Source organism: Pseudophryne corroboree, chromosome 3 (assembly GCF_028390025.1).
Source record: "Pseudophryne corroboree isolate aPseCor3 chromosome 3, aPseCor3.hap2, whole genome shotgun sequence".
Taxonomy (NCBI): domain Eukaryota; kingdom Metazoa; phylum Chordata; class Amphibia; order Anura; family Myobatrachidae; genus Pseudophryne; species Pseudophryne corroboree.
In genome coordinates, this window is record NC_086446.1 from 205,230,145 (window position 1) to 205,255,123 (window position 24,979).

At 46.1% G+C, this 24,979-nt stretch overlaps 1 protein-coding gene across 5 annotated transcripts in view; it reads right to left on the bottom strand.

The window, feature by feature from the left end:
- CDH23 (cadherin related 23) overlaps positions 1 to 24,979 on the bottom strand; it is a 1,868,204-nt gene that overhangs the window by 303,464 nt on the left and 1,539,761 nt on the right. For all 5 annotated transcript variants that reach the window (XM_063958779.1, XM_063958778.1, XM_063958781.1 and 2 more), the window contains one exon: positions 11,798 to 11,858. In XM_063958779.1, the coding sequence (XP_063814849.1) occupies positions 11,798 to 11,858 (61 nt within the window). The remainder of the gene's footprint in view (positions 1 to 11,797; positions 11,859 to 24,979) is intronic.

Below are 24,979 nucleotides of genomic sequence, written 5' to 3' on the forward strand. Positions count from 1 at the left end.
TGCACCACCTGGAACAGGTATCCCTTTGGATTCCTACTCTCCCTCTTATTCACCGCCCAACCATAATTATCAATGGCCTCCTCCCTCTTCTCATTCTTGTGGATCAGTTAGTTCCCCCCAGGTTTGGACCTTCTGACATTCAAGTGCTAGCTTGAGATGGGTGTGTATCAAATTGGACAGCTGGAGGACTCTAGGAAGCTGTTTCACTTCAATCACAATAGCACCTTGACTGTAGAAATGGAGAAACAGAAGTATGCACAAACACCTACTGTATTTTCAAATCGCAGAAAACAGATCAATTTGGTGCGCCATGAAAAACGACCTTGCAGCCCAAAGTATCTTTTTTGTTCACTAGTTTTCTTGATTTGTTATTGCAATAAAAGCACTTAGCTTTTAGTGTAGTGCAGTGCGAAAGACGTTAAACTGAGAAAAAAAGGCAAGACATCGGGACCCAGCATGACTGAGCTGCGCCATTCATCCTGCCATCACTGTGTGAACGTACACTGCCATGATTGTGAACAAAGGGGGTAATTCCGAGTTGATCGCAGCATCAAATTTGTTAGCAGTTGGGTAAAACCATGTGCACTGCAGGGGGGGCAGATATAACATTTGCAGAGAGAGTTAGATTTGGGTGCGTTATTTTGTTTCTGTGCAGGGTAAATACTGGCTGCTTTATTTTTACACTACAATTTAGATTTCAGTTTGAACACACCCCACCCAAATCTAACTCTCTCTGCAAATGTTATATCTGCCATACCTGCAGTGCAAATGGTTTTGTCCAACTGCTAACAAACTTGATGCTGCGATCAACTTGGAATTACCCCCAAAATGCAAATCCCACTACACTACAACTCTATTGGTATGTGGCTGCAGTGTGAAAAAGTTGTAAACTGTGGAAGTACAAAACTTCACATCTGTAACACCAAGAATCTCAAGCTATATAGCTGAAAATGCTAGGCGAGTGAGGAAACAACTCTACCTACAAGTTGGCCACTTTGTACTGACAAATAGGGTCTTGACCATGCTGCAGTGACACTTTACCTCTTTTGAACAATTGTGTATAACCCCTAAACTACTCACACCATTTGTCATTTGTTCAAACTCCTTTTGACAGATTCTTTGGCTTGGTTCCTCCATTTCACCACTTTTTGGGAACAGAAAACTGGCCAGGAGAAAGTATAACTGGAGGAAAATATTTAAATAGGACCATGTCAGCTCACCCCGTTCTGTGATCGTCCAAACCCAATAAAAGATTTTTTCATGCATGTACCACTGCTCTGATAAATGTGGAAAATTCTTGTTGGTGTCACCTATCAGCGTAGAGTTCTCAATTCCATATCTGGTTGGGAATGTTCCAAAATCAGGCCTTTCTGGAATGCGGTATTGAAATTATTGGCTGAGATCCTTGGGGAGGAAGTCCCATCTGACCCTGTGTTTTGGCTTTTTCATTTTTCTCTATCGTCCTAGTGGATGCTGGGGTTCCTGAAAGGACCATGGGGAATAGCGGCTCCGCAGGAGACAGGGCACAAAAAGTAAAGCTTTAGGATCAGGTGGTGTGCACTGGCTCCTCCCCCTATGACCCTCCTCCAAGCCTCAGTTAGATTTTTGTGCCCGGCCGAGAAGGGTGCAATCTAGGTGGCTCTCCTAAAGAGCTGCTTAGAAAAGTTTAGCTTAGGTTTTTTATTTTACAGTGAGTCCTGCTGGCAACAGGATCACTGCAACGAGGGACTTAGGGGAGAAGAAGTGAACTCACCTGCGTGCAGGATGGATTGGCTTCTTTGGCTACTGGACATTAGCTCCAGAGGGACGATCACAGGTACAGCCTGGATGGTCACCGAAGCCTCGCCGCCGGCCCCCTTGCAGATGCTGAAACAAGAAGAAGGTCCAGAATCGGCGGCATGAAGACTCCTCAGTCTTCTTAAGGTAGCGCACAGCACTGCAGCTGTGCGCCATTTCCTCTCAGCACACTTCACACGGCAGTCACTGAGGGTGCAGGGCGCTGGAAGGGGGGCGCCCTGGGAGGCAATGAAAACCTATTTTTGGCTAAAAATACCTCACATATAGCCTCCGGGGGCTATATGGAGATATTTAACCCCTGCCAGAATCCGTTAAGAGCGGGAGACGAGGCCGCCGAAAAAGGGGCGGGGCCTATCTCCTCAGCACACAGCGCCATTTTCCCTCACAGAAAGGCTGGAGGGAAGGCTCCCAGGCTCTCCCCTGCACTGCACTACAGAAACAGGGTTAAAACAGAGAGGGGGGGGCACTAATTTGGCGTTAGAAATATATAAAAAAAAAAAATGCTATAAGGGAAAACACTTATATAAGGTTGTCCCTATATAATTATAGCGTTTTTGGTGTGTGCTGGCAAACTCTCCCTCTGTCTCTCCAAAGGGCTAGTAGGTCCTGTCCTCTATCAGAGCATTCCCTGTGTGTGTGCTGTGTGTCGGTACGTGTGTCGACATGTATGAGGACGATGTTGGTGAGGAGGCGGAGCAATTGCCTGTAATGGTGATGTCACTCTCTAGGGAGTCGACACCGGAATGGATGGCTTATTTAGGGAATTACGTGATAATGTCAACACGCAGCAAGGTCGGTTGACGACATGAGACGGCCGACAAACAATTAGTACCGGTCCAGACGTCTCAAAAACACCGTCAGGGGTTTTAAAACGCCCGTTTACTTTAGTCGGTCGACACAGACACAGACAGGGACACTGAATCCAGTGTCGACGGTGAATAAACAAACGTATTCCTTATTAGGGCCACACGTTAAGGGCAATGAAGGAGGTGTTACATATTTCTGATACTACAAGTACCACAAAAGAGGGTATTATGTGGGATGTGAAAAAACTACCGTAGTTTTTCCTGAATCAGATAAATTAAATGAAGTGTGTGATGATGCGTGGATTCCCCCCGATAGAAAATATGGGCGGTATACCCTTTCCCGCCAGAAGTTAGGGCGCGTTGGGAAACACCCCTTAGGGTGGATAAGGCGCTCACACGCTTATCAGAACAAGTGGCGGTACCGTCTATAGATAGGGCCGTCCTCAAGGAGCCAGCTGACAGGAGGCTGAAAAATATCATAAAAAGTATATACACACATACTGGTGTTATACTGCGACCAGCGATCGCCTCAGCCTGGATGTGCAGAGCTGGGGTGGCTTGGTCGGATTCCCTGACTAAAAATATTGATACCCTTGACAGGGACAGTATTTTATTGACTATAGAGCATTTAAAGGATGCATTTCTATATATGCGAGATGCACAGAGGGATATTTGCACTCTGGCATCAAGAGTAAGTGCGATGTCCATATCTGCCAGAAGATGTTTATGGACACGACAGTGGTCAGGTGATGCAGATTCCAAACGGCACAAAGGTGTATTGCCGTATAAAGGAAGAGGAGTTATTTGGGGTCGGTCCATCGGACCTGGTGGCCACGGCAACTGCTGGAAAATCCACCGTTTTTTACCCTAAGTCACATCTCTGCAGAAAAAGACACCGTCTTTTCAGCTTCAGTCCTTTCGTCCCTATAAGAGTCATATCTGCCCAGGGATAGAGGAAAGGGAAGAAGACTGCAGCAGGCAGCCCATTCCCAGGAACAGAAGCGTTCCACCGCTTCTGACAAGCTCTCAGCATGACGCTGAGACCGTACAGGACCCCTGGATCCTACAAGTAGTATCCCAGGGGTACAGATTGGAATGTCGAGACGTTTCCCCTGCGCAGGCTCCTGAAGTCTGCTTTACCAAGGTCTCCCTCCGACAAGGAGGCAGTATGGGAAACAATTCACGAGCTGTATTCCCAGCAGGTGATAATTAAATTACCCCTCCTACAACAAGAAAAGGGGTATTATTCCACACTATATTGTGGTACTGAAGCCAGAAGGCTAGGTGAGACCTATTCTAAATCTAAAAAAATTTGAACACTTACAAAGGTTCAAATCAAGATGGAGTCACTCAGAGCAGTGATAACGAACCGGGAAGAAGGGGACTATATGGTGTCCCGAGACATCAGGGATGCTTACCTCCATGTCCCAAATTTGCCCTTATCACTAAGGGTACCTCAGGTTCGTGGTACAGAACTGTCACTATCAGTTTCAGACGCTGCCGTTTGGATTGTCCACGGCACCCCGGGTCTTTACCAAGGTAATGGCCGAAATGATGGTTCTTCTTCGAAGAAAAGGCGTCTTAATTATCCCTTACTTGGACGATCTCCTGATAAGGGCAAAGTCCAGGGAACAGTTGGAGGTCGGAGTAGCACTATCTCGGATACTGTTACAACAGCAGGGGTGGATTCTAAATATTCCAAAATCGCAGCTGATCCCGACAACAAGTCTCCTGTGCTTAGGGATGATTCTGGACACAGTCCAGAAAAAGGTGTTTCTCCCGGAAGAGAAAGCCAGGGAGTTATCCGAGCTAGTCAGGAACCTCCTAAAATCAGTGCATCATTGCACAAGGGCCATGGTAAAAAAATGGTGACTTCCTTCGAAGCAATTCCAGTCGGCAGATTTCATGCAAGAACTTTTCATTGGGATCTGCTGGACAAATGGTCCGGATCGCATCTTCAGATGCATCAGCAGATAACCCTATATCCAAGGACAAGGGTGTCTCTCCTGTGGTGGTTACAGAGTGCTCATCTTCTAGAGGGCCGCAGATTCGGCATTCAGTTTTGGATGTTGGTGACCACGGAGGCCAGCCCGAGAGGCTGGGGAGCAGTCACACAAGGAAAAAATTTCCAGGGAGTGTGATCAAGTCTGGAGACTTTTCTCCACATAAATATAGCTAAGGGTAAATTTATAATGCTCTAAGCTTAGCAAGACCTCTGCTTCAAGGTCAGCCGGTATTGATCCAGTGGGATAAAACATCACGGCAGTCGCCCACGTAAATAGACAGGGCGGCACAAGAAGCAGGAGGGCAGTGGCAAAAACTGCAAGGACTTTTCGCTGGGCGGAAAATCATGTGATAGCACTGTCAGCAGTGTTTCATTCCGGGAATGGAAACTGGGAAGCAGACTTCCTCAGTAGGCACGACCTCCACCCGGCAGAGTGGGAACTTCATGGGGAAGTTTTCCACATGATTGTAAACCGTTGGGAATTACCAAAGGTGGACATGATGGCGTCCCGTCTGAACAAAAAACGGGACAGGTATTGCGCCAGGTTAAGAGACCCTCAGGCAATAGCTGTGGACGTTCTGGTAACACCGTGGGTGTACCAGTCGGTGTATGTGTTCCATCCTCTGCTTTTCATACCTAAGGTACTGAGAATTATAAGACGTAGAGGAGTAAGAACTATACTCATGGCTCCGGATTGGCCAAGAAGGACTTGGTACCCGGAACTTCAAGAGATGCTCACAGAGGACTTATGGCCTCTGCCGCTAAGAAGGGACTTGTTTCAGCAAGTACCATGTCTGTTCCAAGACTTACCGCAGCTGCGTTTGACGGCATGGCGGTGGAACGCCGGATCCTAAGGGAAAAGGCATTCAGGAAGAGGTCATTCCTACCCTGGTCAAAGCCAGAAAGGAGGTGACCGCACAACATTATCACCACATGTGGCGAAAATATGTTGCGTGGTGTGAGGCCAGGAAGGCCCCACGAAGAAATTTCAACTCGGTCGATTCCTGCATTTCCTGCAAACAGGAGTGTCTATGGGCCTCAAATTGGGGTCCATTAAGGTTCAAATTTCGGCCCTGTCGATTTTTCTTCCAGAAAGAATTGGCTTCAGTTCCTGAAGTCCAGAAGTTTGTCAAGGGAGTATTGCATATACAACCCCCTTTTGTGCCTCCAGTGGCACTGTGGGATCTCAACGTAGTTCTGGGATTCCTCAAAACACATTGGTTTAAAACCAGTCAAATCTGTGGATTTGAAGCATCTCACATGAAAAGTGAACATGCTCTTGGACCTGGCCTGGACCAGGCGAGTGTCAAATTGGTGGTTTTTTTCTCAAAAAAGCCCATATCTGTTTGTCCATTCGGACAGGGCAGAGCTGCGGACTCGTCCCCAGTTCTCTCCCTAAGGTGGTGTCAGTGTTTCACCTGAACCAGCTTATTGTGGTGTCTTGCGCCTACTAGGGACTTGGAGGACTCCAAGTTGCTAGATGTGGTCAGGGCCCTGAAAATATAGGTTCCAGGACGGCTGGAGTCAGGAAAACTGACTTGCTGTTATCCTGTATGCACCCAACAAACTGGGTGCTCCTGCTTCGAAGCAGACTATTGCTCGCTGGATTTGTAGCACAATTCAGCTTGCGCATTCTGCGGGTGGCCTGCCGCAGCCTAAATCTGTAAAAGCCCATTCCACGAGAAAAGTGGGCTCTTCTTGGGCGGCTGCCCGAGGGGTCTCGGCTTTACAACTTTGCCGAGCGGCTATTTAGTCAGGGGCAAACATGTTTGTAAAATCCTACAAATTTGATAACCTGGCTAAGGAGGACCTGGAGTTCTCTCATTCGGTGCTGCAGAGTCATCCGCACTCTCCCGCCCGTTTGGGAGCTTTGGTATAATCCCCATGGTCCTTTCAGGAACCCCAGCATCCACTAGGACGATAGAGAAAATAAGAATTTACTTACCGATAATTCTATTTCTCGGAGTCCGTAGTGGATGCTGGGCGCCCATCCCAAGTGCGGATTATCTGCAATACTTGTACATAGTTACAAAAATCGGGTTATTATTGTTGTGAGCCATCTTTCAGAGGCTCCGCTGTTATCATACTGTTAACTGGGTTCAGATCACAGGTTTTACAGTGTGATTGGTGTGGCTGGTATGAGTCTTACCCGGGATTCATAAATCCTTCCTTATTGTGTACGCTCGTCCGGGCACAGTATCCTAACTGAGGCTTGGAGGAGGGTCATAGGGGGAGGAGCCAGTGCACACCACCTGATCCTAAAGCTTTACTTTTTGTGCCCTGTCTCCTGCGGAGCCGCTATTCCCCATGGTCCTTTCAGGAACCCCAACATCCACTACGGACTCCGAGAAATAGAATTATCGGTAAGTAAATTCTTATTATATCTGTGATGCCTATCTCGAGATACAAAAAAATCCCTTCGGAAACAATGCTGCCAATGCAATTATTCTGATCTACTGGCGCTCATCTCCTCTTACCAGTTTAAATTGCTAAGTTTGACTTTATATGTATGAAAAGTTTGAGTTCTTCTGAAAGGATACTTAGGAATCCTTAGAAAAAACAAGAGATAGTATTTATTGCACTGGAAAAAAGAAATATAAAGTATGAGAACTAGCCTTATTAGATTATATTGTAATGTCCTGACATTCTTTTATTAATCAGGGTGTGCTAAATTAGGCCTAGGTCTTTGGTAAAAACACTGACAAAAAAGAAGGTAATTTAATGGTGCTCAAAATAAAATAGAACTATTTTTTACATTTAAAATATTTCCATTTGGCCACCTTTTCAGCAAAATATTTTTTAAACAGAAGAAATAGAATGTGTGAATATAAATAGAAATTCTGATATAAAATAAAAAAAGAATTAAATTATGATTTGCAGCCAAATTCTCTCATGTGTCTTTCTTTAGTATTGTTTAAATTTACTGTATTGATATTGCATTCAGATGTTAATACATAGCTGATTCACTGAATTTAATTGTATACAATAATAAGATGCCTATCATGTCAACAGAAATATACATCCGCATACTGGGGGTCATTCCGAGTTGATCGATAGCTGCCGTTGTTCGCTGCGTAGCGATCAGTGGAAAAAACGGCTAATCTGTGCATGCAACGCAATGCGCACGCACGTCGTACGGGTACAAAGTCCATTGTGGTTTTACACTGGTTCTAGCGACGATTCCAATCGCACAGCCGGCCGCAAGGAGAGTGAGAGAAAGTGGGTGTTTCTGGGTGTCAACTGACCATTTTCAGGGAGTGCTTAGAAAAACGCAGGCGTGACAGAAAAAAACGCAGGCATGGCTGGACGGGTGTGTGACGTCAAAAGCCGTACCTCCGTCGTTAGAATCAACGCACACGAAGAGTAACTACAGGGCTGGTCTTGTTTTCCACAAAACCATTTTGTAGGCGCTCTGCTGCACAAGCGTTCGCACTTCTGCAAAGCTAAAATACACTCCCCAGTGGGCGGCGACAATGCATTTGGCCGGCTGCTAAAAACTGCTAGCGAGCGATCAACTCGGAATGACCCCCACTGTTAGGTAGTCTCTAAACTCCAATTATAGTAATTACCACTATGTGGATAAGAATCAAATACTGAATATATTATTATGAACATCCAACTTCTCTTAGCCTCTCGTGTGAAGCAAAAGTGTGGGAGTACGGATAACCTCTGTCGGTGGTTCCCAAACTTTTTGGAATTACGGTGCCCTCGAGTATCAGAATTTCTTTCACATCACCTCTAGGCAGGGGCATAGCTAGAACTTTGTGGGCCTCATAGCAACAATTTGAAGGGGCCCCCGTCCCAATGCTTCGAGAGAGACACTTCTCTGAAGCAGATGTTAAATGAATGCCCTATAATAGTGCCCTGGATCATTTTCTGAACCATAGTAGAGCCTTATTTAATGTTATGCCCCATAGTAGTACCCTAGTTTTTTGTATGAATCGCAGTAGTGCTTAAAGTTCACCCTATGTCACATTTCAGAGCTGCCAGTACACATTATGCCGCACAGTATCCCCAATTCACATTATGATATTTAGTGCTCCTCGTTCATATTGTGCCTGATTACAGTGCCCCGGTTCATATTAATAACATTAAAATACCCTCCAGTTCATTTTATACCACACTACAATATGAGCAGTTCCAGGGGCATACCTAGATATATTGCTGATCCAGAGCCGGCCTTAGGCATAGGCAAACTAGGCAATTGCCTAGGGCATCTGGTATGCCTTGGGGCACAAGCAGCTTCTGCTGATTAAAATGATATGTGGCATGCCTATATTCTGTGTGTAGCATTTTGTATGCAGATACAGTCACAGTCGCACACAGTATATAGGCATGCCGCATATAATTTTAATCAGCGGAAGCTGCTTGTGCATCCTAGCCACATAGCAATGCAAATAAGATGCATTTTCTTAAAAAATAGGCACCCGACGTCAGCAAAGCTGCCAGATGACTCACGCTAGGAACTATATGTGTTATTATGTGTATAAGGGCATTAATAATGTGTAACATATGTGTAAGGGGCACTATGTGTCTCATTATGTGTATAAGGGCACTAATAATGTGCGGCATATGTGTAAGGGACATCATGTGTGTCATTATGTGTATAAATGCATTACCAATGTGTGGCATTATGTGTATAAGGTGCTCTACTGTGTGGCGTAACGTATAGAAAAGGCACTACTGTGTGGTCTAATGTGAATAAAGAACAATATAGTGTGGTGTAATGAGAATAAAGAGCAATATGGTGTGGTGTAATGTGAATAAGGAGCAATCCAGTATGATGTTATGTGAATGAGGGGCACTACTGTGAGGAGTAACGTATATAAGGTAAAGTGGCACTATTGTGTGATGTAATGTGAATAAGGGACACTATTGTATGATAAAGTTGCACTACTGTGAGGCATAAGTTGAATTGGGGGTACTATTGTGTAGCCATGCCCCTTGCCAGCAAAAACACATACCTTTTTGGCCTGGTGCTGATAAAGGGGTGCAGGGTCAGGGGCGGAACTAGCGGTGGTGCTAGGGGACACCAGCCAAAATCTTGCCTAGGGCATCATATTGGTTAGGGCCGGCTCTGTGCAGACCCCAAGGAAAAAGTTTCCCCTACGTACCACCCAATGGCGAAAAATTTATATAACTTATGTAACTGTGACAGAGAAGGTGAGCCCCTCTCAGCTCTGGGCCTCATAGCAGCTGCACTCCCTGCACCTATGGTAGCTACGTCCTTGTATATAACACATGTAACTGTGACAGGGATGGTGGCCCATCTCAGCTCTGAGACCCATAGCAGCTGCGCTCCCTGCATCTATGGTAGCTACATCCTGGTATATAACACATGTAACTGTGACAGGGAAGGTGGCCCCTCACGGCTCTGGGCCTCATAGTAGCTGCACTCCTGGCATCTATGGTAGCTATGCCCTTGTATATGACACAAGGAACTGTGACAGGGATGGTGGCCCCTCTCAGCTTTGAGCCCCATAGCAGCTGCACTCCCTGCACCTATGATAGCTACATCCTTGCCTCTAAGCCAAACGTTTCTTATTGAGAAATTTAGAAAGAAATATTAAACTAAGTTAATTGTGTTTATTTGACATCCTTAGGTTCAATTGTGTGGTGAGGGACACGATTTGCTTCTGTATATCAACATATTTTATAATTGACAACTACTAGAACTGGTTTTGACTAATATACATTGACCATAATTAATTTGAATTGGTCCTAGACCCAGGACTGACTTTTCCATTGGGCTAAATGGGCAGTTGCCCAAGGGCTCCTCTTTCCGAGGTATCAGATTTTTGAAAATCATCCCTGGGGAACCAGAGATATCAAACTTCAAAACAGTGGTTTGTTTGACTTAGAATTTTCATCTCTACCATGCCCAGAACCGGAGATATCAGCCATCCAGCAGCCGACCCTGCTCCAGCTACACATGCCTGGCATGCGGTTTTATATTTTTGTTGGTGGATTGCTCCAGCTCCTGAACCTCAATCCTCAAGAACCTGGTACCTCCTGAAAGGTGGGATGCTAGTTTAAAGCTAAGAAATCCACCCCCAAAAACCAGAGAAAATCCATAGTTAAACAAGCTGCCCTCCCACCAAAAAATGATAAATATTAAGCCCACACCACTATCCACCTCTCCCCTACATAATAAACACCCTCTACCACCCTGGAAGTCATGTACCAGGGCCCCTTCATTCAGCTCAATGCCCCCTTCCACAGTTTAGTGTTCTCTCCGCCCCCCCCCCCCCCCAATCCGTGCAGTAAAGGAGTAATTAACAGAAATTACTGCTTCAGGTCCTGTATGCTGAGCAGAAGATAGTACACCCCCTACCTCCTGCCACAGATGCCACCGATAACAGCACCCACCCCCTACTGCTGATGGATGGGTAAGTGCCACAGTGCATTGCTTTACCCAGGGTCCTACACTGCTTTTAAGACAGCCATGCCTGGACTACCAAACCAGGGTACCACTGCCCTAGGTTGTATGCTCAGTGGTTAGAGAGTTTCTTTAGCATATCTCAATTCCCAAACACCACATGGAGATAATAGTTTTAATAGGGTGCTAGCAGCTTCAAAAGGCTATCTTTAGCCATTATATGTGGCAAATTGTTCCTTTGTGAGAGTATCAAAGAGAATCAATGAATTGTAAAATTAAATATTTGGGTGCTTTGATACTGTACTTTCTCATATGCACCAAGCTCCAAAATGATACATCTCGGAGCTTGAACCCAGTAGGCAACACCGCCTAATAAAGGCTTATGGGCTTCTTATTGCAAAGTTCACTAAAAGGAATCCAACTGGATCCCTCCCAGTGTCCCCAGCAGCGTGCACATCATCTGATACATGCGCAGATAGTAAACTCGGAAGTTCTTGTATCGCAAAGTACAGTTTTTATCAGGAGAGCCGCCTTTACTGTTTAGTAACACAGTATGCTTGACTAAAATCACAGTCATGCTTGCGATGAGTTTTCAGGATGCATTACATGCAAATTGCCAGAGATAAAACGTACTTAATGGAATTAATCAGCTGGATGTTAACAAAACCTTTAGTATGGAGTTTCTCCAAGATTAGAATGTTATTGTTGTAAATGCATTTATAGAACAAAGGACGTCATCTACAGGCCATTAAAGCTGCATGAGTCATGGATTTACTGTGATTGATAAATATTTTTTTATTTTTTACTTACCACTAATGATACGGTACCAAACTCTCCCATTATCCCCTTCGTCTGCATCAGTGGCTTCCAGCTAGTAGTAAGAAAATAAAATAATAACGTTCAGCATTACTCAATTACTGATTTTAGTACATATATTTTAAGTGTACAAATGTAAAGTTTTTATGCTACCTTCTTTGTTGTATACTATAACAGTAACCACAACATATGCATTGTATACAAACTATTATAAAATTTGCATATTTTATGCTATTTTAGGCTTCATAGTCACTGATGAAGAACTGTGTAATCGCATCATTTCTGAATGCAACTCTAAATACCATAGACATATTTGCAACATGTTTAAATAAAAGTATGTAGAGTTCCCAAATAAGGCCGTGTCGTACATGCAATATGGTACTGTATATCACCATGTCACACATGTCTTTCAAGTTATTTTAAAATATGCATTCAAATTTTTTTTCCTAAAAAATGGTATACTTAATATATGTGCAAAAGGCCTGATTCATTTTTGTAAGTAAAGCAAAAAAGCAAACAACTGGGAAAAACCATGTTGCACTACAGGTGGCGCAGATGTAATGTGCAGAGAGATTTAGATTTGGGTGGGTGATATTGTTTCTGTGCAGTGTAAATACTGGTTGCTTTTGCATGCAGCCCACAAATACTTGACAGCTTTAGTTTATTTTTACACTGCAATTATGTGGGTCATTCCGACCCGATCGAACGCTGCAGTTGTTCGCAGCGCAGCGATCAGGTCGGAACTGCGCATGACAGGCAGAGGCGGTTGCTGGACTGGAGGGGGTGGCACGGCGGCGTTTGGCCGCCGTTTTCGGCACGCGGTCCCGCCAGTGCAGGTGTGGCCGGACCGTGCGGGGGTCGGGCCGCCACAGCTACGATCAGCTCGGATTGACCCCCTGTGTTTGAACACACCCCATTCATACCTAAATCTCTCTGCACATTACATCTACCTCACCCAAGGGCCATGGGCTTAAGTTCATCCCAGCTGCCCTGGGGGGGAAGACAAATATGGTGTGTGCGAATGTGTGTACATAAACACACACAACTTACAGGTACCGGAGCCTTCAGATAACTGGAAGGACACCAGTTACGCTGTGTTACAAAAGCCGGTGGGTCAGGGTCAGACTTACAAGATTCAGCCGTCTGCAGCATGCAGAATCAGCATTCCCTGGTGGTTCTCATCTCACAGTCCAGCAGTAGCATCGAGTGCACCGTCATTAGCTCTGCTGCAGCAACCGCAGCGAGAGCACCACATAGCTTCATTGGAAGTGCAGCAGTCCTACTTGGATCTCGTTGTGAACCACACAGATGCTGCTGTACATGGAGGTGCCCCTACAGAGCTTGGAGGCCGGAGGCAGGCCACTCCATTGCCTCTGGGAGTTACGCTCCTGCCAGGGGCGGGTTTACTAAAGGTAAAATGCAGTTAAATTCCCGTTTTCGGGGGTTTTACAGCATTTTCAAATGTGCTAAGACCCATCTGACCGCTTATCGCAGCCGAGGGTATTGCCACCTTTTTATAGCGATACACTATAGAAGCCTATGGGCTTCTTACCTTATCCTGCCTCCCATCGCTGCTTACGCCGAGCCTGCATACCTGACTGCAGGCTTGCCTCTCCGTCACCTCCCGGATCTCAGCCTCCTCCTGCCCCAGGAAGATAGCCAGCTGTACTTCCGGCTGCCGGGAGGAGGAGAAGCCTGGGACTGACTGCAGACGTCACCTCCCGGGGCTGGGAGGTGACAGAGCCCCCTGCAAACCCTCTCACTCGCACAGGTAACGCAGAGGGCAGCTCTTAAAGCATCGCATATGTTAGTACACATGAGATAAGTATCAATGAGGAATGTTACCGCCATCTTAGTACATCCCGCCCCTGGAGTGCAACATGTTTTGTCCAGTTGCTTGCTTTTTTGCTTTAATTATGCTGGGCATACATGGTCAGATAAAATGCCTGTCATACCGACAAGCATTTTATCTGACCATGCCGATATCCGGGACAAACACTATGAGATTTCTCACAGAGTATGTCACATAATATCAGTGCTCATAGGTGAAGGAACAGGGGAATGTCCGTCAGTCGGCCACGGTAGGGCATACACAGAGCCGGCCTTAGCTATAGGCAGGCTAGGCATTTGCCTAGGGCATCCAAGCATGTCTAGGGGCATCCAAGCATGTCCCTGCAGTATCTCATGCTGGGAGGGACAGTCCGCAAACTAACTGTTACTTTCCAAATGTATTCAAATCAGTACTTGTATACACTGCTGTTTACATTTGTAAAAAAAAATGCACACTGTGCCTTAAACTTCCTCTGACATGCTTGAATGCCCCTGACTTGTGAGACCTCAGACAGACAGCAGAAGCCAAGTAAATGCAATTCCTGGACCTGTGACATTTTCACTGACTGTATAAGGTTATTACTGCCAGTAGAGATGAGCGCCTGAAATTTTTCGGGTTTTGTGTTTTGGTTTTGGGTTCGGTTCCGCGGCCGTGTTTTGGGTTCGAACGCGTTTTGGCAAAACCTCACCGAATTTTTTTTGTCGGATTCGGGTGTGTTTTGGATTCGGGTGTTTTTTTCAAAAAACACTAAAAAACAGCTTAAATCATAGAATTTGGGGGTCATTTTGATCCCAAAGTATTATTAACCTCAAAAACCATAATTTACACTCATTTTCAGTCTATTCTGAATACCTCACACCTCACAATATTATTTTTAGTCCTAAAATTTGCACCGAGGTCGCTGTGTGAGTAAGATAAGCGACCCTAGTGGCCGACACAAACACCGGGCCCATCTAGGAGTGGCACTGCAGTGTCACGCAGGATGGCCCTTCCAAAAAACCCTCCCCAAACAGCACATGACGCAAAGAAAAAAAGAGGCGTAATGAGGTAGCTGTGTGAGTAAGATTAGCGACCCTAGTGGCCGACACAAACACCGGGCCCATCTAGGAGTGGCACTGCAGTGTCACGCAGGATGGCCCTTCCAAAAAACCCTCCCCAAACAGCACATGACGCAAAGAAAAAAAGAGGCGTAATGAGGTAGCTGTGTGAGTAAGATTAGCGACCCTAGTGGCCGACACAAACACCGGGCCCATCTAGGAGTGGCACTGCAGTGTCACGCAGGATGTCCCTTCCAAAAAACCCTCCCCAAACAGCACATGACGCAAAGAAAAAAAGAGGCGCAATGAGGTAGCTGTGTGAGTAAGATTAGCGACCCTAGTGGCCGACACAAACACCGGGCCCATCTAGGAGTGGCACTGCAGTGTCACGCAGGATGTCCCTTCCAAAAAACCCTCCCCAAACAGCACATGACGCAAAGAAAAAAAGAGGCGCAATGAGGTAGCTGACTGTGTGAGTAAGATTAGCGACCCTAGTGGCCGACACAAACACCGGGCCCATCTAGGAGTGGCACTGCAGTGTCACGCAGGATGTCCCTTCCAAAAAACCCTCCCCAATCAGCACATGATGCAAAGAAAAAGAAAAGAAAAAAGAGGTGCAAGATGGAATTGTCCTTGGGCCCTCCCACCCACCCTTATGTTGTATAAACAAAACAGGACATGCACACTTTAACCAACCCATCATTTCAGTGACAGGGTCTGCCACACGACTGTGACTGATATGACGGGTTGGTTTGGACCCCCCCCAAAAAAGAAGCAATTAATCTCTCCTTGCACAAACTGGCTCTACAGAGGCAAGATGTCCACCTCATCTTCACCCTCCGATATATCACCGTGTACATCCCCCTCCTCACAGATTATCAATTCGTCCCCACTGGAATCCACCATCTCAGCTCCCTGTGTACTTTGTGGAGGCAATTGCTGCTGGTCAATGTCTCCGCGGAGGAATTGATTATAATTCATTTTAATGAACATCATCTTCTCCACATTTTCTGGATGTAACCTCGTACGCCAATTGCTGACAAGGTGAGCGGCGGCACTAAACACTCTTTCGGAGTACACACTTGTGGGAGGGCAACTTAGGTAGAATAAAGCCAGTTTGTGCAAGGGCCTCCAAATTGCCTCTTTTTCCTGCCAGTATAAGTACGGACTGTGTGACGTGCCTACTTGGATGCGGTCACTCATATAATCCTCCACCATTCTATCAATGTTGAGAGAATCATATGCAGTGACAGTAGACGACATGTCCGTAATCGTTGTCAGGTCCTTCAGTCCGGACCAGATGTCAGCATCAGCAGTCGCTCCAGACTGCCCTGCATCACCGCCAGCGGGTGGGCTCGGAATTCTGAGCCTTTTCCTCGCACCCCCAGTTGCGGGAGAATGTGAAGGAGGAGATGTTGACAGGTCGCGTTCCGCTTGACTTGACAATTTTGTCACCAGCAGGTCTTTCAACCCCAGCAGACCTGTGTCTGCCGGAAAGAGAGATCCAAGGTAGGCTTTAAATCTAGGATCGAGCACGGTGGCCAAAATGTAGTGCTCTGATTTCAACAGATTGACCACCCGTGAATCCTTGTTAAGCGAATTAAGGGCTGCATCCACAAGTCCCACATGCCTAGCGGAATCGCTCCCTTTTAGCTCCTTCTTCAATGCCTCCAGCTTCTTCTGCAAAAGCCTGATGAGGGGAATGACCTGACTCAGGCTGGCAGTGTCTGAACTGACTTCACGTGTGGCAAGTTCAAAGGGCATCAGAACCTTGCACAACGTTGAAATCATTCTCCACTGCGCCTGAGACAGGTGCATTCCACCTACTATATCGTGCTCAATTGTATAGGCTTGAATGGCCTTTTGCTGCTCCTCCAACCTCTGAAGCATATAGAGGGTTGAATTCCACCTCGTTACCACTTCTTGCTTCAGATGATGGCAGGGCAGGTTCAGTAGTTTTTGGTGGTGCTCCAGTCTTCTGTACGTGGTGCCTGTACGCCGAAAGTGTCCCGCAATTCTTCTGGCCACCGACAGCATCTCTTGCACGCCCCTGTCGTTTTTTAAAAAATTCTGCACCACCAAATTCAAGGTATGTGCAAAACATGGGACGTGCTGGAATTTGCCCATATTTAATGCACACACAATATTGCTGGCGTTGTCCGATGCCACAAATCCACAGGAGAGTCCAATTGGGGTAAGCCATTCCGCGATGATCTTCCTCAGTTGCCGTAAGAGGTTTTCAGCTGTGTGCGTATTCTGGAAAGTGGTGATACAAAGCGTAGCCTGCCTAGGAAAGAGTTGGCGTTTGCGAGATGCTGCTACTGGTGCCGCCGCTGCTGTTCTTGCGGCGGGAGTCCATACATCTACCCAGTGGGCTGTCACAGTCATATAGTCCTGACCCTGCCCTGCTCCACTTGTCCACATGTCCGTGGTTAAGTGGACATTGGGTACAACTGCATTTTTTAGGACACTGGTGAGTCTTTTTCTGACGTCCGTGTACATTCTCGGTATCGCCTGCCTAGAGAAGTGGAACCTAGATGGTATTTGGTAACGGGGGCACACTGCCTCAATAAATTGTCTAGTTCCCTGTGAACTAACGGCGGATACCGGACGCACGTCTAACACCAACATAGTTGTCAAGGACTCAGTTATCCGCTTTGCAGTAGGATGACTGCTGTGATATTTCATCTTCCTCGCAAAGGACTGTTGAACAGTCAATTGCTTACTGGAAGTAGTACAAGTGGGCTTACGACTTCCCCTCTGGGATGACCATCGACTCCCAGCGGCAACAACAGCAGCGCCAGCAGCAGTAGGCGTTACACGCAAGGATGCATCGGAGGAATCCCAGGCAGGAGAGGACTCGTCAGAATTGCCAGTGACATGGCCTGCAGGACTATTGGCATTCCTGGGGAAGGAGGAAATTGACACTGAGGGAGTTGGTGGGGTGGTTTGCGTGAGCTTGGTTACAAGAGGAAGGGATTTACTGGTCAGTGGACTGCTTCCGCTGTCACCCAAAGTTTTTGAACTTGTCACTGACTTATTATGAATGCGCTGCAGGTGACGTATAAGGGAGGATGTTCCGAGGTGGTTAACGTCCTTACCCCTACTTATTACAGCTTGACAAAGGGAACACACGGCTTGACACCTGTTGTCCGCATTTCTGGTGAAATACCTCCACACCGAAGAGCTGATTTTTTTGGTATTTTCACCTGGCATGTCAACGGCCATATTCCTCCCACGGACAACAGGTGTCTCCCCGGGTGCCTGACTTAAACAAACCACCTCACCATCAGAATCCTCCTGGTCAATTTCCTCCCCAGCGCCAGCAACACCCATATCCTCCTCATCCTGGTGTACTTCAACACTGACATCTTCAATCTGACTATCAGGAACTGGACTGCGGGTGCTCCTTCCAGCACTTGCAGGGGGCGTGCAAATGGTGGAAGGCGCATGCTCTTCACGTCCAGTGTTGGGAAGGTCAGGCATCGCAACCGACACAATTGGACTCTCCTTGTGGATTTGGGATTTCGAAGAATGCACAGTTCTTTGCTGTGCTGCTTTTGCCAGCTTGAGTCTTTTCATTTTTCTAGCGAGAGGCTGAGTGCTTCCATCCTCATGTGAAGCTGAACCACTAGCCATGAACATAGGCCAGGGCCTCAGCCGTTCCTTGCCACTCCGTGTGGTAAATGGCATATTGGCAAGTTTACGCTTCTCCTCCGACAATTTTATTTTAGGTTTTGGAGTCCTTTTTTTACTGATATTTGGTGTTTTGGATTTGACATGCTCTGTACTATGACATTGGGCATCGGCCTTGGCAGACGACGTTGCTGGCATTTCATCGTCTCGGCCATGACTAGTGGCAGCAGCTTCAGCACGAGGTGGAAGTGGATCTTGATCTTTCCCTAATTTTGGAACCTCAACATTTTTGTTCTCCATATTTTAATAGGCACAACTAAAAGGCACCTCAGGTAAACAATGGAGATGGATGGATTGGATACTAGTATACAATTATGGACGGGCTGCCGAGTGCCGACACAGAGGTAGCCACAGCCGTGAACTACCGCACTGTACTGTGTCTGCTGCTAATATATAGACTGGTTGATAAAGAGATAGTATACTCGTAACTAGTATGTATGTATAAAGAAAGAAAAAAAAACCACGGTTAGGTGGTATATACAATTATGGACGGGCTGCCGAGTGCCGACACAGAGGTAGCCACAGCCGTGAACTACCGCACTGTACTGTGTCTGCTGCTAATATATAGACTGGTTGATAAAGAGATAGTATACTCGTAACTAGTATGTATGTATAAAGAAAGAAAAAAAAAACACGGTTAGGTGGTATATACAATTATGGACGGGCTGCCGAGTGCCGACACAGAGGTAGCCACAGCCGTGAACTACCGCACTGTACTGTGTCTGCTGCTAATATAGACTGGTTGATAAAGAGATAGTATACTCGTAACTAGTATGTATGTATAAAGAAAGAAAAAAAAACCACGGTTACGTGGTATATACAATTATGGACGGGCTGCCGAGTGCCGACACAGAGGTAGCCACAGCCGTGAACTACCGCACTGTACTGTGTCTGCTGCTAATATATAGACTGGTTGATAAAGAGATAGTATACTCGTAACTAGTATGTATGTATAAAGAAAGAAAAAAAAACCACGGTTAGGTGGTATATACAATTATGGACGGGCTGCCGAGTGCCGACACAGAGGTAGCCACAGCCGTGAACTACCGCACTGTACTGTGTCTGCTGCTAATATATAGACTGGTTGATAAAGAGATAGTATACTCGTAACTAGTATGTATGTATAAAGAAAGAAAAAAAAACCACGGTTAGGTGGTATATACAATTATGGACGGGCTGCCGAGTGCCGACACAGAGGTAGCCACAGCCGTGAACTACCGCACTGTACTGTGTCTGCTGCTAATATATAGACTGGTTGATAAAGAGATAGTATACTCGTAACTAGTATGTATGTATAAAGAAAGAAAAAAAAACCACGGTTAGGTGGTATATACAATTATGGACGGGCTGCCGAGTGCCGACACAGAGGTAGCCACAGCCGTGAACTACCGCACTGTACTGTGTCTGCTGCTAATATATAGACTGGTTGATAAAGAGATAGTATACTCGTAACTAGTATGTATGTATAAAGAAAGAAAAAAAAACCACGGTTAGGTGGTATATACAATTATGGACGGGCTGCCGAGTGCCGACACAGAGGTAGCCACAGCCGTGAACTACCGCACTGTACTGTGTCTGCTGCTAATATATAGACTGGTTGATAAAGAGATAGTATACTCGTAACTAGTATGTATGTATAAAGAAAGAAAAAAAAACCACGGTTAGGTGGTATATACAATTATGGACGGGCTGCCGAGTGCCGACACAGAGGTAGCCACAGCCGTGAACTACCGCACTGTACTGTGTCTGCTGCTAATATATAGACTGGTTGATAAAGAGATAGTATACTCGTAACTAGTATGTATGTATAAAGAAAGAAAAAAAAACCACGGTTAGGTGGTATATACAATTATGGACGGGCTGCCGAGTGCCGACACAGAGGTAGCCACAGCCGTGAACTACCGCACTGTACTGTGTCTGCTGCTAATATAGACTGGTTGATAAAGAGATAGTATACTCGTAACTAGTATGTATGTATAAAGAAAGAAAAAAAAACCACGGTTAGGTGGTATATACAATTATGGACGGGCTGCCGAGTGCCGACACAGAGGTAGCCACAGCCGTGAACTACCGCACTGTACTGTGTCTGCTGCTAATATAGACTGGTTGATAAAGAGATAGTATACTCGTAACTAGTATGTATGTATAAAGAAAGAAAAAAAAACCACGGTTAGGTGGTATATACAATTATGGACGGGCTGCCGAGTGCCGACACAGAGGTAGCCACAGCCGTGAACTACCGCACTGTACTGTGTCTGCTGCTAATATATAGACTGGTTGATAAAGAGATAGTATACTCGTAACTAGTATGTATGTATAAAGAAAGAAAAAAAAACCACGGTTAGGTGGTATATACAATTATGGACGGGCTGCCGAGTGCCGACACAGAGGTAGCCACAGCCGTGAACTACCGCACTGTACTGTGTCTGCTGCTAATATAGACTGGTTGATAAAGAGATAGTATACTCGTAACTAGTATGTATGTATAAAGAAAGAAAAAAAAACCACGGTTAGGTGGTATATACAATTATGGACGGGCTGCCGAGTGCCGACACAGAGGTAGCCACAGCCGTGAACTACCGCACTGTACTGTGTCTGCTGCTAATATATAGACTGGTTGATAAAGAGATAGTATACTACTAATATTATATATACTGGTGGTCAGGTCACTGGTCACTAGTCACACTGGCAGTGGCACTCCTGCAGCAAAAGTGTGCACTGTTTAATTTTAATATAATATTATGTACTCCTGGCTCCTGCTATAACCTATAACTGGCACTGCAGTAGTGCTCCCCAGTCTCCCCCACAATTATAAGCTGTGTGAGCTGAGCAGTCAGACAGATATATAATATATATAGATGATGCAGCACACTGGCCTGAGCCTGAGCAGTGCACACAGATATGGTATGTGACTGACTGAGTCACTGTGTGTATCGCTTTTTTCAGGCAGAGAACGGATATATTAAATAAACTGCACTGTGTGTCTGGTGGTCACTCACTATATAATATATTATGTACTCCTGGCTCCTGCTATAACCTATAACTGGCACTGCAGTAGTGCTCCCCAGTCTCCCCCACAATTATAAGCTGTGTGAGCTGAGCAGTCAGACAGATATATATAATATTATATATAGATAATAGATGATGCAGCACACTGGCCTGAGCCTGAGCAGTGCACACAGATATGGTATGTGACTGAGTCACTGTGTGCTGTGTATCGCTTTTTTCAGGCAGAGAACGGATTATAAATAAAACTGGTGGTCACTGGTCACTATCAGCAAAACTCTGCACTGTACTGAGTACTCCTAATGCTCCCCAAAATTAGTAAATCAAGTGTCTCTCTAATCTATTCTAAACGGAGAGGACGCCAGCCACGTCCTCTCCCTATCAATCTCAATGCACGTGTGAAAATGGCGGCGACGCGCGGCTCCTTATATAGAATCCGAGTCTCGCGATAGAATCCGAGCCTCGCGAGAATCCGACAGCGTCATGATGACGTTCGGGCGCGCTCGGGTTAACCGAGCAAGGCGGGAAGATCCGAGTCGCTCGGACCCGTGAAAAAAAACATGAAGTTCTGGCGGGTTCGGATTCAGAGAAACCGAACCCGCTCATCTCTAATTACTGGATGGCTTCTATAACACATGTGTATTTTGGAAGACTGCTTCACAGAAACCTGACATCACCTATACTGCTTGTGCACATAGGGGAGGGGGACCCTGTTATCCTGTGTCCCTTATCCCTGTGCAATTCCCAGGTGTCTGCAGGGACATAACATGGGCAATGTTTTCCCCACACTTTATTTCCTAGTCAGTCCATGCCGTAAAATTCCCCTGCCACCCAGCACTGTAACGTGGTCAGTAAGTTGCGTTGTGCTTTTCTATATGAAACATCAGTGCAGCATGACTTTCGGACACATCAGACTGGAGGGCAGAGCATATCACTCCCACAGTATAAAATAAAGGGCATGCAGTAACAGACACCAGCAAACACACTGAATAGTGAAGAGAATGGACAGTTTCTACATGTTTGATACTGGTCTTTTTGTATAACCAGCAAGTGTGGCAGTATCTGTGGCAGTATATGTGTATTATGGGCATTACTAATGTGGGGCATATGTGTAAGGTTCCTTTACTTTGTGGCATTATGTGTATTATGGTCATAACTGTGTGGCATTGTGCAGAGTTGAACTGGCCCACAGAGTAACCCCCCGGTGGGCCCCACTACCTGAGCGTTGCAGGTACAGATGCAGAACTAGCGGCGGAGCTAGGGGGCACCAGACAAAATTTTGCCTAGGGCATCAAATTGGCTAGGGCCGGATCTGGGCATACACTGTCTGATGTGGCTGACACAACACTTAAAAATATCGCACTGGAGGGACATGCTGGATGATCCAGCATGTCCGACCGATCCATATTTTTAGGTCGGTTGGCCACAATCATGCTGCAATTATCTGGCTGATATACTGATATCGGGCGGATCGGCCAGATAATTGCAGCGTGTATGCCCAGCATTACAAACATGAATCAGGCCATAGTACTCATTTTTGTCAACAACACAAGATACAGTATGCATAGCAAAAAAATTAAGTTTAATGCATGGGTTAGGTTTGTTCTACAGCGACAAAAGGTCAGTATCGCCATCTAGTGTATCTTTTTAGTATATAATAATCGTTGTAAGAAGTCTTAAGGAAAAAATAATAATTTCTTCTTTTTGCACTGCTATGCAAAAGTTGTCATCTGCTTAGTACTCTGCAAACAATCCCCCCCTCCACCACCAACCCTATTAGTTAATGCAAACTATTACTCTGCCACTAATGCTGCAATCTTGCTCCCCATGTATTATTATTATTCTTTATCTATATGGTGCATACTTACCTACTTTTGAAAAAGCATTTAGCACAGGCGTGTACTGCTACATCTGAGAGGTGTGTCATAAAAATAACTTACATCCAATTGTAAATGAGCCCCAAAGTTAGTAAGATCTACTTGTTGAAGAAAAGACTGATATTTTGAAGGATTTTTTTTGTGTATTGTGTTTTACAAGAGGTTCCATGTACTGTAAGTGGCCACAAGAAACCTTTACAATGCATGTAGCCATAGGGATCATTGTGCATTATAACCAATGCAGGGAAATGGCACTGATGATCTCATTTGATAAAATGCCTGTATCTCTGATTTCTCTTTTTTCAGGGAGATTGAGGGACTATTCAGGGAGTGAGGGAGATTGTTACTATTTCAGGGAGTCTCCTGCAGAATGAGGGAGGGTAGGCAACTATGATATGGTGCCATAAGGATTCTGCAGCACCTAACAAACGGCCTAATAATTACAGAGGTTATCAAACGCAGTCCTCAATGCATCCCAACGGTCCAGGCTTTAAGTATATCCATGCTTGGCCACAAGTGACTTAATTAGCACCTCAGTCAATTTGATTTAACCACTTGTGCTGAGCCATGGATATACTTAAAACCTGGACCATTGGGTTGCCTTGAGGACCGCATTTGAGAACCTCTGCCCTAATTCATATTTGCATTCCTGCTAAGCATTGCAAGTGAAGATGCCACCCAGGACAGAAGATAGACGCCCACCGGAGACATCGCAAAGTTCTCCACAATTGTGTACTCATACGCAGCACTGATGCAATAATGAGGAACATTGACTCCTTGACCTACAATATATGTACACAGACTGACCGCGGCAGTAGCGATGCTGGCGCCATGTTTCTCTATGTACATGATCACAGCTGAAGTCAGGTACACTCTCCGAAAACAACCATGACATGCCTGTATTTTAGCTGCCACTCCCAGTTACCTCCCCTAAACGGTCCCGGGAGATCATGGGATCAAGGGGCAGGTGAAAAGGGGAGAAGACTACCATAAGTACTAACAAACGTGATTTTGGGCTGAGCCCTAGCTGTTTTTTATTTTGTGTCTACGGTCAGTGGCACAGAGAGGGGGTACAAATTACCTGGGCCGCTAGCCCCCCCCCCCCCTCATCTGTCAGCTGCGTCTTGCGTGCTCATCCTGGGCTGCAGTGACTGCAAAGAGGCTGCTGCCGTTAAGCAGCTGCAGCCTCCTCTGTCTGTGAGGTGTCAGAGGAAGGAGGACGTGGCAAAACTTCACGGTGCCATAAATACTATCTTTTAGGGAAGGAGGAGTGGTCATGCCCTCTTCCATTAGGGCACACCCCGCATTACCTGAGCCCGGCCACTCTGTCTATGGCCATGTTGAAAGTGATGCCTTATCCAGCAAAAAAAGTGGCCCTTTTGTTTAGAAAACATTGCCAATGCTACAACAACAAATTGCTTCTACGACACTGTCACACACCAGAGGCGGCGTTCGCCGCGCTTACCCCTGCGTGTCTGCTGGTCGGTGTTGCGGCCTCTGCCTTCGGTGGTCCATGGGCTCCGGCGTCTGGTTGGCGCGGTTACCGGCGGTTCTCCGGGGCATGGGCGCCGCCATGACACCCGGCATCACGTGAACGGGGGGCAGGTGACGTCATCAGACTGCTCCGCCAATCCAGCACTGGCGGGAGATTCAAAGTCAGACGCTGGACAGAGCTTCAGTGCCTGAGTATAGTCTTTCCCTGACGTAGATGCCAGTGCTCTTGTTCCCG